Source organism: Barbus barbus, assembly GCF_936440315.1.
Source record: "Barbus barbus genome assembly, chromosome: 46".
Taxonomy (NCBI): domain Eukaryota; kingdom Metazoa; phylum Chordata; class Actinopteri; order Cypriniformes; family Cyprinidae; genus Barbus; species Barbus barbus.
In genome coordinates, this window is record NC_136724.1 from 8,912,706 (window position 1) to 8,928,379 (window position 15,674).

General features: G+C 35.6%; 1 protein-coding gene across 1 annotated transcript in view; it reads left to right on the forward strand.

The window, feature by feature from the left end:
- The window catches only part of LOC306865146 (serine/threonine-protein kinase PRP4 homolog), a 45,463-nt gene extending 42,295 nt beyond the window's left edge, over positions 1-3,168 (forward strand). Inside the window, exons 14-15 of the mRNA XM_079409554.1 lie at positions 982-1,068; positions 1,209-3,168. Of these exons, the coding sequence (XP_079265680.1) occupies positions 982-1,068; positions 1,209-1,412 (291 nt within the window). The 3' untranslated portion in view covers positions 1,413-3,168. The remainder of the gene's footprint in view (positions 1-981; positions 1,069-1,208) is intronic.
- The last annotated feature ends 12,506 nt before the right edge of the window (positions 3,169-15,674 follow it).

The window sequence follows — 15,674 nt, forward strand, 5'->3', positions numbered from 1 at the left end:
TTTCTATTTTCTTCTCTTAATATTTGTATACTTTATAATTGCACTGTCCTTGGAGCGGACCTGACCTACATTTCACTGCTGGTTATACTCTGTATAATTGTGTATGTGACAAATAAAACTCTTGAATCTTGAATAAATGATTATATGCATTTTATTTGCTCCATAAATAATTCTATACAGCTTATCTGAATTGTTTAAATGTGTAGAATCCACAGAAGCTTGTTTTTCATCAACCGGTTAAAATTTACAGCAGGGCATGCAAATTTGGTCCGTTTTTTGGCCAGACAGAATCTGCACACAGGCTGAATGTAAATAAGCGTCTGTAAATCCACTCACTGACAGCAGGTGGCGCTATATACGGAAAAGCTTAATTACAGCTGATTCCCGTGAACTCTGCGAATAAAGCAGTATTGCATTTAAGAACACTTCCTTTAGGTATTACATGGAGCTAAAATGAAAACAAAATGCCATCAAATCGTTTCTGAAGACAGTCAGAACCTTCAGAGGTACAGTCATATAATTAATTCACTGATATATTCATTTGTATAATTCCTTCAGCACTCTTTTAAAACCTCCCAGCTTTTCCGCCCAATTTTCACTCGGAATGAAACTACTCTGCTGCCGTGCGCTCGTGAGACTGTTACACTCTGCTTTATGCTGGACAGTATTTATGTATCGCAAGTTGTTCAAATCACGGTAATCGAATACGGTTTTAATGATAATTAAAATATGAAACTGTAATACTAACCGTGAGGAATGTTATCATGATTTATCGTCAAACCGGTAATCGTTACATCCCTATGCACAAGTGACTAGATGATGTGGAGTTTGAACAAGTAGTTTTGAGAATTTCATTTCTGATTTGAGAGATGCACCAAAGCGACTGAGAAAAACTGTAAAAAAACATTTACTCACTTTATTATGGCATTTAATTCTTGTGTACAAATTCTTACATGGTGTGTTTTTTTTTTATTGTTGTAGATGATCCGGAAAGGCCTGTTTAAAGACCAACATTTTGACCAGAACTTGAACTTCCTGTATATAGAGGTAGACAAAGTGACTGAAAGGGTACGTTCCAGTTCATGTTGGTTTCCACTTTCATGTTATTTTTTTCTAATTGGCTTTGATGCCCATTTCACACAACTATGATAACAGCACACATGTTTCATGCCCTTCACCTTCTCTCACACATTCTTTTAAACTTTCAGGAGAAGGTAACTGTGATGAGCACCATTAACCCCACTAAAGACCTGCTCGCAGACATGATCGGAGGTCAGAGGTTACCTGAGGATCAGAGAAAGAAGGTCATGCAGATTAAAGATCTGTTGGACGGTACTGTGATGCTGGACCCAGCTAAACGCATCAGCATCAACCAAGCCCTACAGCACCCTTTCATTCAGGAGAAGATATGATACTTTCATGTCTAACCTGGGACTGTCCATTGTTCCAGGACTGAGCCAATAGACTCAAGCTCAGAATGTGTGGAATCATCACAAGACTTTAAATTTTCTATTTTTATTCATGTTTTTCTAGTGATTTTTGTTTTGCCCAGTCATTTTTGATTCAGATCTCTCAGAATGGTCTTGTTTTTATTGTACATATGAACACATTGTCATTCACTGGAGAGAGAGGCATGTTTCACGGTTATCAGACTTTATTTAACTTCAGGAGTGACCGAAATTGCAAAATGCAGCATTTATAGGTTAGTTTAGTGTTCAGATGTTGAAGGCAAGAAATGGCTGGGCAAGCATATCAGAGAGACAAATTATTTTTGGGATTCTCCAATTATAATGCAAATGTGTCCTTTTTGGTGACCATTTAAACCAGTGGCTTCAATTTAGATTTCTTTTATCTAATCAAGGAGTGCACCAATTTTGCTGGTTAGTAAATTCATACTGTCCCCCTTTCTGTTGAAAACAGTACACAATAGTTCACCATGTACAGCTGTTTAAAATATTGGTTTTGCTCTAGTACATTTACCTCAAATGAAACTGGAGATCACACTAGAAACCTTGTCCCATTTTATTTGTCTCACCTTACAAGCCTGTCCTATTAAGAGATCGATTTTAGAAACAATTTAATTTACGTGGATCCTTAAGGTGTTAAATCTTAGTGAATGATGCCAAATTGTCACTTTTCGACTGCTAAATTGTAAATTTACCTGTATTTCCAAAAACTCTAAAGCTGTTGTTTTAATTTCAAAAATCTACTTTTTGGATCATTAGTCTCTATTGGTGTATATTAGCCACTTGTTATTACTAGTTATCTCTGAAGTTTGACTTGGCAGCACATTACGATCCAATTTCAGTATACCAGGCATGTTAGAGATGATACTTATTTAAACTCCCCAATGTTAAGGTTATGTGACAGGAAGTGCCTCCCTCTATGACTGCATTGAAGCATAATAAACAGTCTCTCAGATATGCCCTGACAGACGGGTGATCACTTATTTTACAGTGTAAATAATTCAGTTTTCGCAGTGTAAAACTTTTTTTTTTTTCTATCTGGGATTTTTTTTTTTGAAAATAAAAAACTTGAAAGATTTGATTGTGAAGGAAAATGAAAATGGCTACATGGGTGTTATCTTTTTAGTAATAAAATGTTTACTTTTCTGATGTATTAACATGTTTTAATTTGTGTAGCCCATTTCAAGTCAACTGCAGTTCTTACATAATCTGTGGTATCAGAGACATGCTGAGACCTCTTCTGTTTTGACTCCCTGATGTGACATTTAAGCAGTCATTTGGATGTCTAGGTGGAAGCCTCTAAAAATTTCTGCCTCCTACAGTCACATTTCATGAATTAGCTACCTTACCCACATGGTTTCATATAGTCAAGCTGACAAATACAGATTAAGGTAGTAAAACAACTTCAAGTTGAAATAATATTGTTAATGTAGATTTATCATAGTTATTCTAACTCATCTTAAAGATCTTGAGATTTGTTGAAGTAGCGATCAAACTAAAGTAGCAACATTTTTTTCCATGATTGTGACATGCATCCAAGTGTAAAAGATTATTGAAAAAAAATGTACAGTGGGATCTATCTGCTGGTTGTTGATTATATTTGGAGATGTGGGATGCAGTTTAAGATGATTTTACATCACCAGAAAGAAGTCTGTTTTCACAGTAAATTTGAGTTATGACGTTTTGATTAAACACTTGGTCAAAAAAAAAAAAGAGACATTTGTTCACAAGTTCATAAGATCTATAACACGTACATGCTGGCTTTAAAAAAAGGAATGTGAATATATATTTTTTTTTTTGGTTACACAACTGGTTATGTAGCAGAACAGACATTTGAGATGTAATATTGCTCCATGTGGATGTTTTACTTGGTGCAACATAGTGCAAATGTTTCCAGATTTGAAATCACAATTTTTTTCAGCTGCTATAGGGATTAGTTGTTTAACTGAACAATATTTCTTTACCTTTAGCATTTACATAGACTATGGATAATACTGCATTACATCATTATAACAATAAAACAAATGACATTACAATCTAGACAAATCTGATCTAAAAAATCTAAAAACAAACAAATCTTAAAGCATGACATACAGTTAGGTCCATATATATTTGGACACAGGCACAACGTTTTATTTTAGCTGCTGACCAAAACATTCAAGTTAGTTATATAATGAATATGAGCAGAGCTTTAATTTGTGGGTATTCTCATCGAAATTGGAGGAAAGGCTAAGGAATTACAGCTCTGTACCTCCCCCTTTTTTCAAGGAGCCATAAGTAATTGGACAATTTACTCAAAAGCTGTTTCATGAACAGGCGTGGACTATTGTTTCGTTATTTCTTCATCAATTAAGCAGGTGAAAGGTCTGGATTTGATTCTAAGTGTGCCGTTTGCATTTGGAAGCTGTTGCTGTGAACCCACATCATTCAGTCAAAGGATCTCTCCATACAATTGAAACAGACAATTGTTAGGCTTCAAAAAAAAAAAAAAAATTCCATTAGAGAGATCATTAGGAGTGGCCAAATCAAGTTGGGTACATTCTGAGAAAAAAAGAATGCACTAGTGACCTCAGCAACATAAAAAGGCCCGGATGTCCATGAAGGACAACAGTAGTGGATGATCGGAGAATCCTCTCCATGGTAAAGAAAAACGTTTTCACAACATCCAGCCAAGAGAAGAACACTCTCCAGGAGGTGTGTCATTGTCAAAGTCCACAATCAAGAGAAGACTTCATGAGAGCAAATACAGAGGGTTCACCACAAGGTGCAAACAAGGCCAGATTAGACTTTGCAAAAAAAAATGTTAAAAAAGCCAGACCACTTCTGGAAAAGCATTCTTTGGACAGCTGAAATTAAGATGAACCTGTACCAGAATGACGGGAAGAAAAAATTATGGAGAAGGCTTGGAACAGCTCATGATCCAAAGCATACAACATCATCTCTGAAACATGGTGGAGCAGTGTGATGGCATGATCATGCATAGCTTCCAGTGGCACTGGGTTACTGGTATTTAGTGATGATGTGACAGAGGACAGAAGCAGCCAGAAGAATTCTGAAGTGTACAGGGATTTACTCTCTATCCAGTCAAATGGAGCAAAGTTGATTGGGTGGTGCTTCATAGTACAAATGGACAATGACCCAAAACATACAGCAAAAGCAACCCAGGAGTTTTTGAAGGTAAAAAAGTGGAATATTCTGCAATGGCCAAGTCAATGTCTTGATTTCAACCTGATTGAGCATTTGTTGAAGAAAAAACTGAAAGCAGAAAGACCCACAAACAAACAACTTGAGTCAGCCGCAGTAAAGGCCTGGCAAAGCATCACAAAGGAGGAAACCCAGTCTCTGGTCATGTCCATGAGTTTCAGACTCAAGTCAGTCATTGCCTGCAAAGGATTTTCAACAAAATATTAAAAATGAACATTTTATTTATATTATTTATTTGTCCAATTACATTTGAGCCCCTGAAAATGTGTGTGTGTGTGTGGGGGGGGGGGGGGGGGGGGGGGTTGCTGTGTATAAAAATTCCTAAGCATTTTGTTATATTTTCATTCAACCCCTTGAATTAAAGCTTAAAGTCTCCACTTCAATTTCATCTTGATTGTTTTATTTTTAATTCTGTTCTGATGGCATACAGAGCCAAAATTGTGAAAATTCTGTCAGTGTCCAAATATATGTGGACCTAACGGTACATAGGCAGAGCTGGGTAGTAACTGATTACATGTATTCTGGATTACGTAATCAGATTCCAAAAATTAAGTACTTGTAATCAGAGTAAGCTACATTTTAAAATACTCGTAATCAGACCACAGTTACGTTTTTATGGATTACATGATTACATATTATTCACACAATAGCAATAAATTATTCATAAATCACTGATTCTCCCTAATTTCTCTTTTTCATCTTTTAAATTTTCTTTTCTAAAATAGCCTAGTGATTATATACATATTATATATACACCCCCTTCTAATGAACAGGTTTGACAATTTAAGTAATTTCCATGAGTACAAATCTTAATGTTTAAGCATATTAAGATATTCTAGGGGATTATGTGTTTTTAATTGTATAGCAACAGTTTGGACAGAACTCTTTTCTATTCTAACATGACAGTGCCTCTGTGTATAAGTCAGTATATTGAGTCAGTGTGGAAGAACTTGACTGGTCTGCAGAAAGCAAAGTCCTAATTTCAGCTGAACTCCTCTGGTGTGACTTTAAATGCAGACCTTGAGCCAAAAACTCATCACCAAACACCAATGACTTATATAAGGGTACAGTCATTTTAGACACTATCAAAACTGCTGCAACAGAGATGGAAATACAGTTTTTAAATACGTGAATTATGCTTCCATCTTTGTTGCCACAGTTTTGGAAGTGCCGCCTTCTGTTCTAAAGAAGGGGGTGTCCCAATACTTTTGTCCATATAGTGTATGTACAAATAATTAGTGTTTGGTGATGAGTTTTCGGTGCAAGGTCTGCATTTAAAGTCACACCAGAGGAGTTCAGCTGAAATTAGGACTTTGCTTTATGCAGACCTGTCAAGTTCTTCCACACTGACTGAATCAATCATGTCTTTTTGAACCATGCCTTAGACACAGAGGCACTGTCATGTTAGAATAGAAAAGGGTCCTGTCCAAACTGTTGCTATAAAATTAGAAGCACACAATTCCGAAGAATATCATTATATGCTTAAATATTAAGGTTTGTACTCATGGAAATTACTAAAGTAGTCAAACATGTTCATCAGAAGGGGGTGACCCAATACTTTTGGGTCAATACCCAATACTATATATATAGTCCAGTTTTGTGGACATTCACACAAAGATCATTCATTACTCAGGTGGCGACAGCATTTGAACACTGGATTTACAAAAATCATTTCAGGTTTAAGAAGGGTTTCAACATTGCATCAACTAGGCTACTGATGAACACATTCATTTTTATATATGCAGGCATTCCAAAACTTTGTCATCTAAACCTTATTCACCAAATATATTTGCTTTAAGTACCCCTTAGATTTTCAAATAAATATTTCAATAATTAAGTAACACATTTGCATGCTCATGGTTTCTTTGATGTTGATTAATGATCACATTGCATGCAGGTAAATAAAAATGTCACTTTTTTTTAGTAAGTGTTTTATTTCAAACAAAGACTATAGAAATGCAAAGACGGTTCTCTCCTATACTTATGAATGGGAGAAACTGCCACGCGCAATATGGAGGAATAGTCCCACCTTCTAAATGAAAGAGCCAACTTTCCCATAGAAACCTGACTAGACCAGCCAATGCACATGCACAGTATAAACATGTTTTGACTGTGCATGCACATTCGCTGGTCTAGCCTGAAAAATATGTTTTTTTTGAGCATAAGAAACAACATTCATGGGGCAATTAATTCAGATTTTTGTTGCTGATTTGACATATGTAATTTAATTGTGAGTTCAGAGAGCCGTTTTTGACATTTCAGGATTCCCCCATTCATTAAGATAGGTCTTGTACAAGCTGCCCGGAGGCGTTGCAAATATGGCCGCCAAGTGAAGACCATTTCCTCGAAAGTGAGTTCAAATTTAAAAAAATAAAAATAAATAAAAAGAAAGGGAGTTTGTGTTAAAATTATGTATTTTCATTTCATTTAATTAATTCTCAGCTTTTCATTAAACTCACAACCCCTCTGCAGTTCCTTTACGAACCCTAGTTTGGGAAACCTTGATGTAATATAATGTTTAATGCACTTCATGTTGTAAATTACAATGAATGGAACAAGTTTTTTTACTCTTTGCATTTTTTACATCATTATGGTACAAGATAACACTATTTAAATCAATGTGATAAACGAGTTAAATAAAAAGTAATATAAAGTAATCTAAAAGTTATCTGATTATATTACCTAAAATGTGTAATGTAACGGATTACGTTACTGACTACAATTTTTGTCATGTAATCTGGAATCAGTAACGGATTACAATTTGTAAGTAATCTACCCAGCTCTGTACATAGGTGACCAAAGTGAATACTAAAAACATTTTAATTTTAGTGACTTCTTTATATTTTTTTGGTATATATTTCTGTGTTAATGCAGTGAACTCACTGTTTTGTTGTAGTATTCTATAGCATCATTATCTGGTTGTGTTGTAGGGAGAATGTGGTGCACACTCTGAACTTTTTTATTATTATTATTAATCAATTTAGAGGAATAGTTATTTATTTTCCTCTGTCTTTTTATATGTCCCACTCTTCTATTGTCCCTAAGGGGCCTTTCTCTCTCACATTCTTGTATGAAAGATATTAGGAGTATGAGCACCTCTCCCTCTGGAAATCATCAGTATATATTCCCTTCAATTGCGCATTTCCGAGGTGAACATCTGTCTCCCATTACTATCTGTTCATTCTGAAGCAGCTTATTAGATATTAAGTTATATTATAAAGTGGAGCATGTTTCATTTGTATTACATGAAGTATTATCCATTATACATTTTTGTGTCTCAGAGAGGCCTAGGAACAAAACACAAGCACAATAGATTGTTGCACTCAACTATTTAGATGATAATTCAACTTTCAATTATTTCTATTTTTTATAATTTATTAATACATAAAATTAAAACTGTAGCACATCAATCAGACATATTAATAAAACTGTGCTTCTGACTAAATCACTTTAGTTTATTTAAACGTCAGACAGTCTGATAATTATCAGTTGCACTCATAAATTTAGCAACAGTTTTTTATCCTGTGTGTATATCACCATATATGACCCTCTGGCTGGCAATAAATAACGATTTGGGAACAACTGACCACATTCACAAAAATGGAGTGTGTTTGTGAGTATGCTTATGACATATGCCAATTATTGAGGATAACATTTGATGATAACATTTTGAAGGTTTTCTCAGTTTTGAAAATAGGAGAAAATTTCCATATTTGTGAAATGAATTAGGCTAAAATATTTTTTACAAACTGCAAACACTTTTTTAAAGTATTTATGAAATACCAGTCATGACAACATGAACAATGACAAAATGATGACCAAATTACATTCATACTACATGAATTCATACTTTTTATATAGTTAGAAAATAAATACATATTCAAGAGAATTACCTACTAAGAAAGGATGTGATTTGGTCACAGCCAGTCAGTTATTTAGTTTGAATCAGTGTTTTGATTGAACTGGTTAAATGAATGATTCAGTTACTCACTTTTAAAGACTGTCACTTGTTTAATTTCTGAATGAATCAATGTTTTTGGATTTGCTTATAACTCAGTTTGACTCAATCACAGTAATACAGAACTCATAGCACACTACTCTTATTATTAGTCTGCTGTCTTTAAAGATAAGCTAGAAAAATAGTAAGAGTAGTAGGTATGCAGTTCTGAATGCAACCAATGACTTACTCATAAAGAAAGTCACTTGTCATCACCTACTAGTCTATCGATGTAATCTGTAGAAACCATCACAAGAACAGCAGCTTTAATACTTAATACTGTCAAGCACTTAAGTGTTAAATACAGAATTTGTTCCTCAAGGATATGGGCAGTACATATGCTTGGCTCTGTGTTGCTTATTCTTTGCCCTTTGTTTGTGTTGTTGGTGCTCTGTTCTTATTTGCAGTGGGCTGGTTAGTAGTTTGTGTTATGATTATGTTTCACTTAGTGTAGTGCCCAGTCTTGCATGATGCTCAGTAAATTATGAACTAGTGCAGCATCTGTTCCTCATGACTTCCTGTCTCCTGCCACAATGCTGACTCTTGTCTGCTAGCACTTCGTCAATACAAACATTAATGTGACCGCAATGATGACAAGCTGATTATAAAATATTTTATGTTAAGAAACAGTTAGTTCTAAATTATTATTAGTATTATTAGTAAGAACAACAACATGTCTGATATTTCAGTATTCTATTTAAGTTTAAAATGGCCTGGAAGGTAAACATTTGCTGACTATGCTAATTACATTTTTAGATTTACTGTAAAGCATCAAAATAAGAATAAAATTGAACAATTACCTGGCGTACACAACATAAATTGTGAAATTTATGAAGGGTTTTGGAGCAGAAAGACTGCACATTTGTTACATCCAATAACTATTTTGACCTTCACATTACTGTTACTTAAATTTAAATGTATTATTAAACTTGCAGTTGTAAAAGAGAAGTGAAATGGAGAAGAGGATTTCTGTGTTTTGTGTGAGTTACTGAAAACAAAATGAAGAACAGACAATCTCTTCCCCTGAGTGGAAATTTATTCACATGCATGAGGAATGTCACATGAAAGTTACAAAAGCTCCACCAATCAGTCATGTAAAATTTTGCAACTCCAGCTGTCATATATATAGCAATTTTGACTTCAGCCCTACAGTATATGACCACATCAGATTAGTCTTTTCAGTGTAGGTTCTGACATAGAATTCCCAGAATTCACAATTTATTGAATAGATGAGCTTAAAGGTGAATTCTGTGATTCATTTTCTCATTTAAGTTTTACACATGAAGAAATGACTCATACTTTTGCAAAATATGTACACTAATATATTTACTCTAACATGAAAGCAGTTTTATTTTACATGGAACAGATCACCTAAAGTGGGACTGCAATGTTGAGATCATATGGCCAACCAAATACAACTGCTCAACCTCATTAACCTGTTATCTGACACGTTTACTCACAGAATAAATTAGACTTAAATGTGAATAGAGCATTTTCACAATGATAAATGGAAACTTTATTTTTATTTTTTTGATGCTGCATCGATACCACGAGGTCTCAGTATATGTGCAAGGCAGTTGCTAGATTGAGCAGCAAAAACATAAACTAAAAATTACTTAATGTCACTGCCCCTAAACACTGACCACAGTCCATTACAGAGCTTTTAAAAAAACCTTGCTTCTGTTTGCATTGATTCCTTCATCTTTGCCCTAGACTTTATGTGCGTGTGTCTACAAGCATGGCAGCAGTCAGATTTATGGGTGTGATGGTGAATGACTTACAGATCCTGAGCACCACTGAAACGCATCTGATCTTGTGAAAAGTGTGGTAAGTACTGTTGCTCCATAATGTAAACATAGTTTGTGTGATCGCGTCTCTTGAAAGTGAAACTATAACGCGATCGATGGATCGTTCAAAAGCAGTTTCAATGCCTCGCATATTAATAACGGCTCCCTTATGCCTGCGTTTTATAATACAGTATAATTACCCGACGATATAACTGCGAGAGAAAGTATTTAAATATATATTTTCCTCCCTGTGCTTCCTTCTTGCTGATGAGCCGTACTGTGAAACAGCCAATCAGAGCAGAGCTCATTATTATTCATGACCCTGCCAAATAAGCCAATAACAGATTCTATGGCACCTTTAAACAATCCAAACATACAATTGTATATTTGAATTCAAAACCCAATTCAACCAAGTTCTAGGAAAATATGGACTTGCATTATTGTTTAAATTAAAACCTTAACCCATAATTGTAACGAGACGTGAGGCATGAGGATCCATTTGCAAGGCTTTATTATAAGTTAAAGTAACTTAAAGTAACTTCACTTTACTAAAATCAGATAAAGACCACTTACAAATAATAGTTTTTTTTTTCTCAAATCACCATGAGATCAGATCAGATCAATGTGTACACATTTGCTTTGAACTATACTTATTGTAATATCACTATGATTATTTTTATGGTAGCCTTTAGATAACTGTTGATAAACAGCTTTGCAACTACATGCCAACTACCAGTCACTGTGTTAGAGAAGCTGCCGGACACAAGGGTAAGTGTAACACACAGTGACTTTATTTGTAGAGATCGTGCAGTGGATGAGTGCGGCCGGTGATGAGAGGTGAGTGTCCGCCTCGAAGAGGTTTTGGAATGCCAATGGGGAAGGAACTGAGTGTTGTCTTTGTGCTTTCCAGGAGCAAGGAGCAGAGTATCCGATGAGGATCGGGGTGACAGAGAAACTGACCACGGAGAGGAACAATCTGGACACAGGGAGAAAACGGGACGGAGAACAGGAGGTAAGTACAACAGGTAAAGGGTAGGCGATAATACTCATCGATCTTGGTATGCAGGAAATGGAGTCCACTTTGGAATAACGAGATCGGACATTGAGTGACTGGAGGTGAGTGCTTTTATGTGGTTCTGGGTGATGATGGTGATGGGGTGCAGGTGCGTGTGATTAGAATACAGGTGACGTGGATCGTGGTAGTTGGCTGGGTGGAGAGCCTGGCCGTGCTGTTACACACTGGAGTATTCGTAGTATGTCTGCTAAATATATGCTAACACTTTATTTTGATGGTTCCCCAACAGACATTCTACTGACTATAAGTAACATGTTTCATAAGGTTTCAAAGTTGTGTCCCCACTTTTTGTCAACACCGTCAGACATTCATTAAAATGTAATAAAATGCAGAGTACATCACTGTCAGACAGGCTCTGGTCAGTTTTATAGTTTTAAATCCTAATGTTAATATTTCCTGGTCACAACCATGATATGTCAACACCATCTTCCAATTTTACTCTCCTGACGCAGGTTCCATTACCATCTAACATCAACAGAAAAAAAATGGCTACTACACGAACTCCATTTATTTTGTGAAAGAAATGCCAAAATTTTCAACACCGTCAGATGTCACTACCATAAGATTCTGTGATTTATCAAAAATGATTTACAGTGATCCAATGATTTATCAAAATACTTGAATGTGACTCTTGAATAAAAGCTTTATAAACAATAACATTCTCACTGTTTGTTGTGTTTGTTTTAATACAGTAATTGATTGATTCAATGTATTTGATAGTTAAAAAGACTACAAATTCAGGGTTTCGTCACCACCATCAGATGTGTCAACTCCGTCAGTTACATATTTTGATAATATTTCACTATGATATTTTATATTTGTTGTGGAATTGTTGGTCACGTCAAGTCAAGTCACCTTTATTTATATAGCGCTTTTAACAATACAGATTGTGTCAAAGCACTTAACAGTATCAAATTGGAGTAGAGTAGAGTGTCAGTAATGTATAATAATAAAATTAAACACTCAATTTTCAGTTAAAGGCATTTCATTATTGAATTCAGTAATGTCATTGTCTAGCTCAGTTTAGTTTAAATAGTATCTGTGAAATCAAATTGACGATAATCACTAGAAATGAAGTGTCCTCAACTGAGCAAGCCAGAGGCAACAGTGGCAAGGAACCAAAACTCCCTCTGTGACAGAATGGAGAAAAAAACCTTGGGCGAAACCAAGCTCAGTCGGGGGGCCAGTTCTCCTCTGGCCAGGATATTATTGTTTAATTATTGATTTAATTAAAATTTCAAATGTATTATATTTCTATTTTTATATTGTTTAAATTTCTAAAAATAATAGTATTAAGTAGTTAGGTATTTTATTATATTTTTTTGTTATTTTGTTTTATTTTTATTTTTATTGTATTTTTAATCGAGGTCTTCACTGGGGATATGTCCCCGGGGCTCATCCAGGTGTCCGGCCTCCGCCGACGATCAAGGCCGCAGACATCATCTCCCGGCGCCGATCCACCATCTGATCCGGACTCGGACTGAGAAACAGAATGAGAAAGAAACAGACAAATATTAGCGTAGAGGCCATTCTTCTTACGATGTAACGAGTACATCGTGTGTTATGAGGAGTGTTCCCGGTTCCGGTTGATCTAATTAATGCAGCCTAACAATCCTTTAACAGATTTGAATAATAGAAGTGTAGTAGTGTGTTATGTGTAAACCAGGTTAAAGAAATGTGTCTTTAATCTAGATTTAAACTGAGTGTGTCTGCCTCCCGAACAGTGTTAGATAGATTGTTCCAGAGTTTGGGTGATAAATAGGAAAAGGATCTGCCACCCGCAGGCGATTTTGATATTCTAGGTATTATCAAACGGCCAGAGTTTTGAGAACGCAGCGGACGTGGAGGACTATAATGTGATAAGAACTCGCTCAAGTACTGAGGAGCTAAGCCATTCAGGGCTTTATAAGTAATTAACAAGATTTTAAAATATTCCAAGGTAAAAAGCACATTTTGTTAAAAAAATAGAAAAGTTGAGAGATTGTATAAAAGCATAGCTCAGTAGCTTAGTGTAACGAATCTGGTCTATGAACTTCCATTAACTCATCACCAGAGGTCACTCGCTCACCACATTGACTCTTGCACTACACTACTGTTGCACTTCACCATCGGACTACAATCCCCATCATCCTTTGCACTGAGAACACACAGCTGTCAACAATCTCACATTGCTCTGATTACACAGCTGATCACACAATCACACGCTTTATAAGCCTTGGACTTCCTCTCTGTCAGGGCCAAGTATTGTTCTGCGTATAACACTCTCCTAGTGTCAGCTGCCTTACTGAGCAATTCTGTGTTTTTTTTGTCTAGTTCCAGTATTGTATAGCGTATATCTCTCTTCTAGCGATAGCTACACTACGGAGCCCACTTAGTTGTCATAGTCTTCAAGTTCAAGTCAAGTTCAAGTTGAGCTTTATTGTCATTCCGCTACATGTGGGGACATACAGTGGAACGAAATGTCATGCCTCGCAGGACCACGGTGCTACATAAATACAGACATACAACAATGACGTAAAAAAACAACTAACCTACTGACAGATTTAACTATAAGTATACTATATATAAGTATTTACCCTATACAAACTAAAAGAATAAAGGATAAAAAATACAAACTATACGAATGCTTCACATAAATATTTACCCTATACAAACTAAAAAATAGAAGATAAAAAATACAAACTATACGAATGCTTCACAAATACTGTACATTTGCAAAGAGAGACATTTTGAGTCAAGCAGCTGGTTGGGGAACTGCAGGATGATTTTTAGTACATGAGCATGTAAACATACATATATTGCTGAGTCTTTTGTGGGATTGTGTACACGCAGCAGTGTGTGTAAAGTGTCTAGTGCACATAGAGGAGAGTATGTTACTACAGGTGGTTTGTACCTTGCCTTGCCTTGTGTGTTTTCTAGTGTTTTGATTCTTGCCTGTGCTTCCTGGATTTGCCCTTTGCCTTGCCATTTCGGACTCTGTTTGCACCTCTCTTGGACTATTGCCTGTGTACCTGGATTATCTCTCTGCCTTGCCCTGTTGGATACTGTTCACCTATCGTCGACCCACGCTTGCCCTAGGATTACTCTTTGTCTTGCCTGTGACGTTCCTGTTTGCCATTGCATGAACCTTGCTTGTTTTGTGTCCTTGCCTTTGAATAAAGCCTTGCAAATGGATCCGCACATCTTCACATCCGTTACACTTAGTACATATAAGATACATAAATGTAGTTTCATTTGTCTAAGTACAAGGTTTTTCTTTTTAATTTTGCACCCTGTTTTGTCCCACTTCTCAAAAATGACTGAAGTACATCAACCTAACCCTAACCTTAACCTAAACCTATTTGCCAAGTTGCTTATAGTCAATAGACTAAGGGGACATCAAAATAAAATCTAATATCAAAAACACATTTTTTATTTGGAAAGAATTACAACTGATCTTAAACTCATAGCAAAATTAACATTAACCTCACAGGAAACCCTCAAAAAAACACTCAACCACTCCAAACCCCTCACAAAATGTAGTAAGATACTGTGCAGAGCTTAAATAAACAATGTCAAGATATAAAATAATCCATTATCAATTAAGTGGATTTAATGTGGTATTCATTGTGTTTTAAATGATCATTCTCTTAAACGCTTAAACGCTATAAACAAATGCATGTATTATAATTGTTGTTATGGTGATAGAGAATAGCATACGCACTTTCCGTCTATCGGATTCTTTTCAAAATGGTGCTACGATGACAGAGACGAGACAAACTGTTGAGTAAATATCGTTATTTTTATTTTCTTTGCATACAAAAAGTATTCTCGTTGCTTCATAAAATTCAGATTGATCCACTGATGGCAGATGGACTATTTTGACGTTTTTTTTAAATACTTTTATGGACCTTGACAGTGCAATTTACTATGTAGTCAGTGGGACAGTCACAAGCCTCCTGGCTTTCATCCAAAATATCTTAAATTGTGTTCCAAGGACGAACGAAACTTTACGGGTTTGGAACGACATGGGGGTAAGTGAATATTGACAAAAGTTTCATTTTGAGGTGGAGTATCCCTTTAAGGTACTCCACTTTTTCAGATGTTTAAAGATTGAAATAAATTTTTCATTTATATTTTAAGTGTAAATTAATTTGTTTAAATTT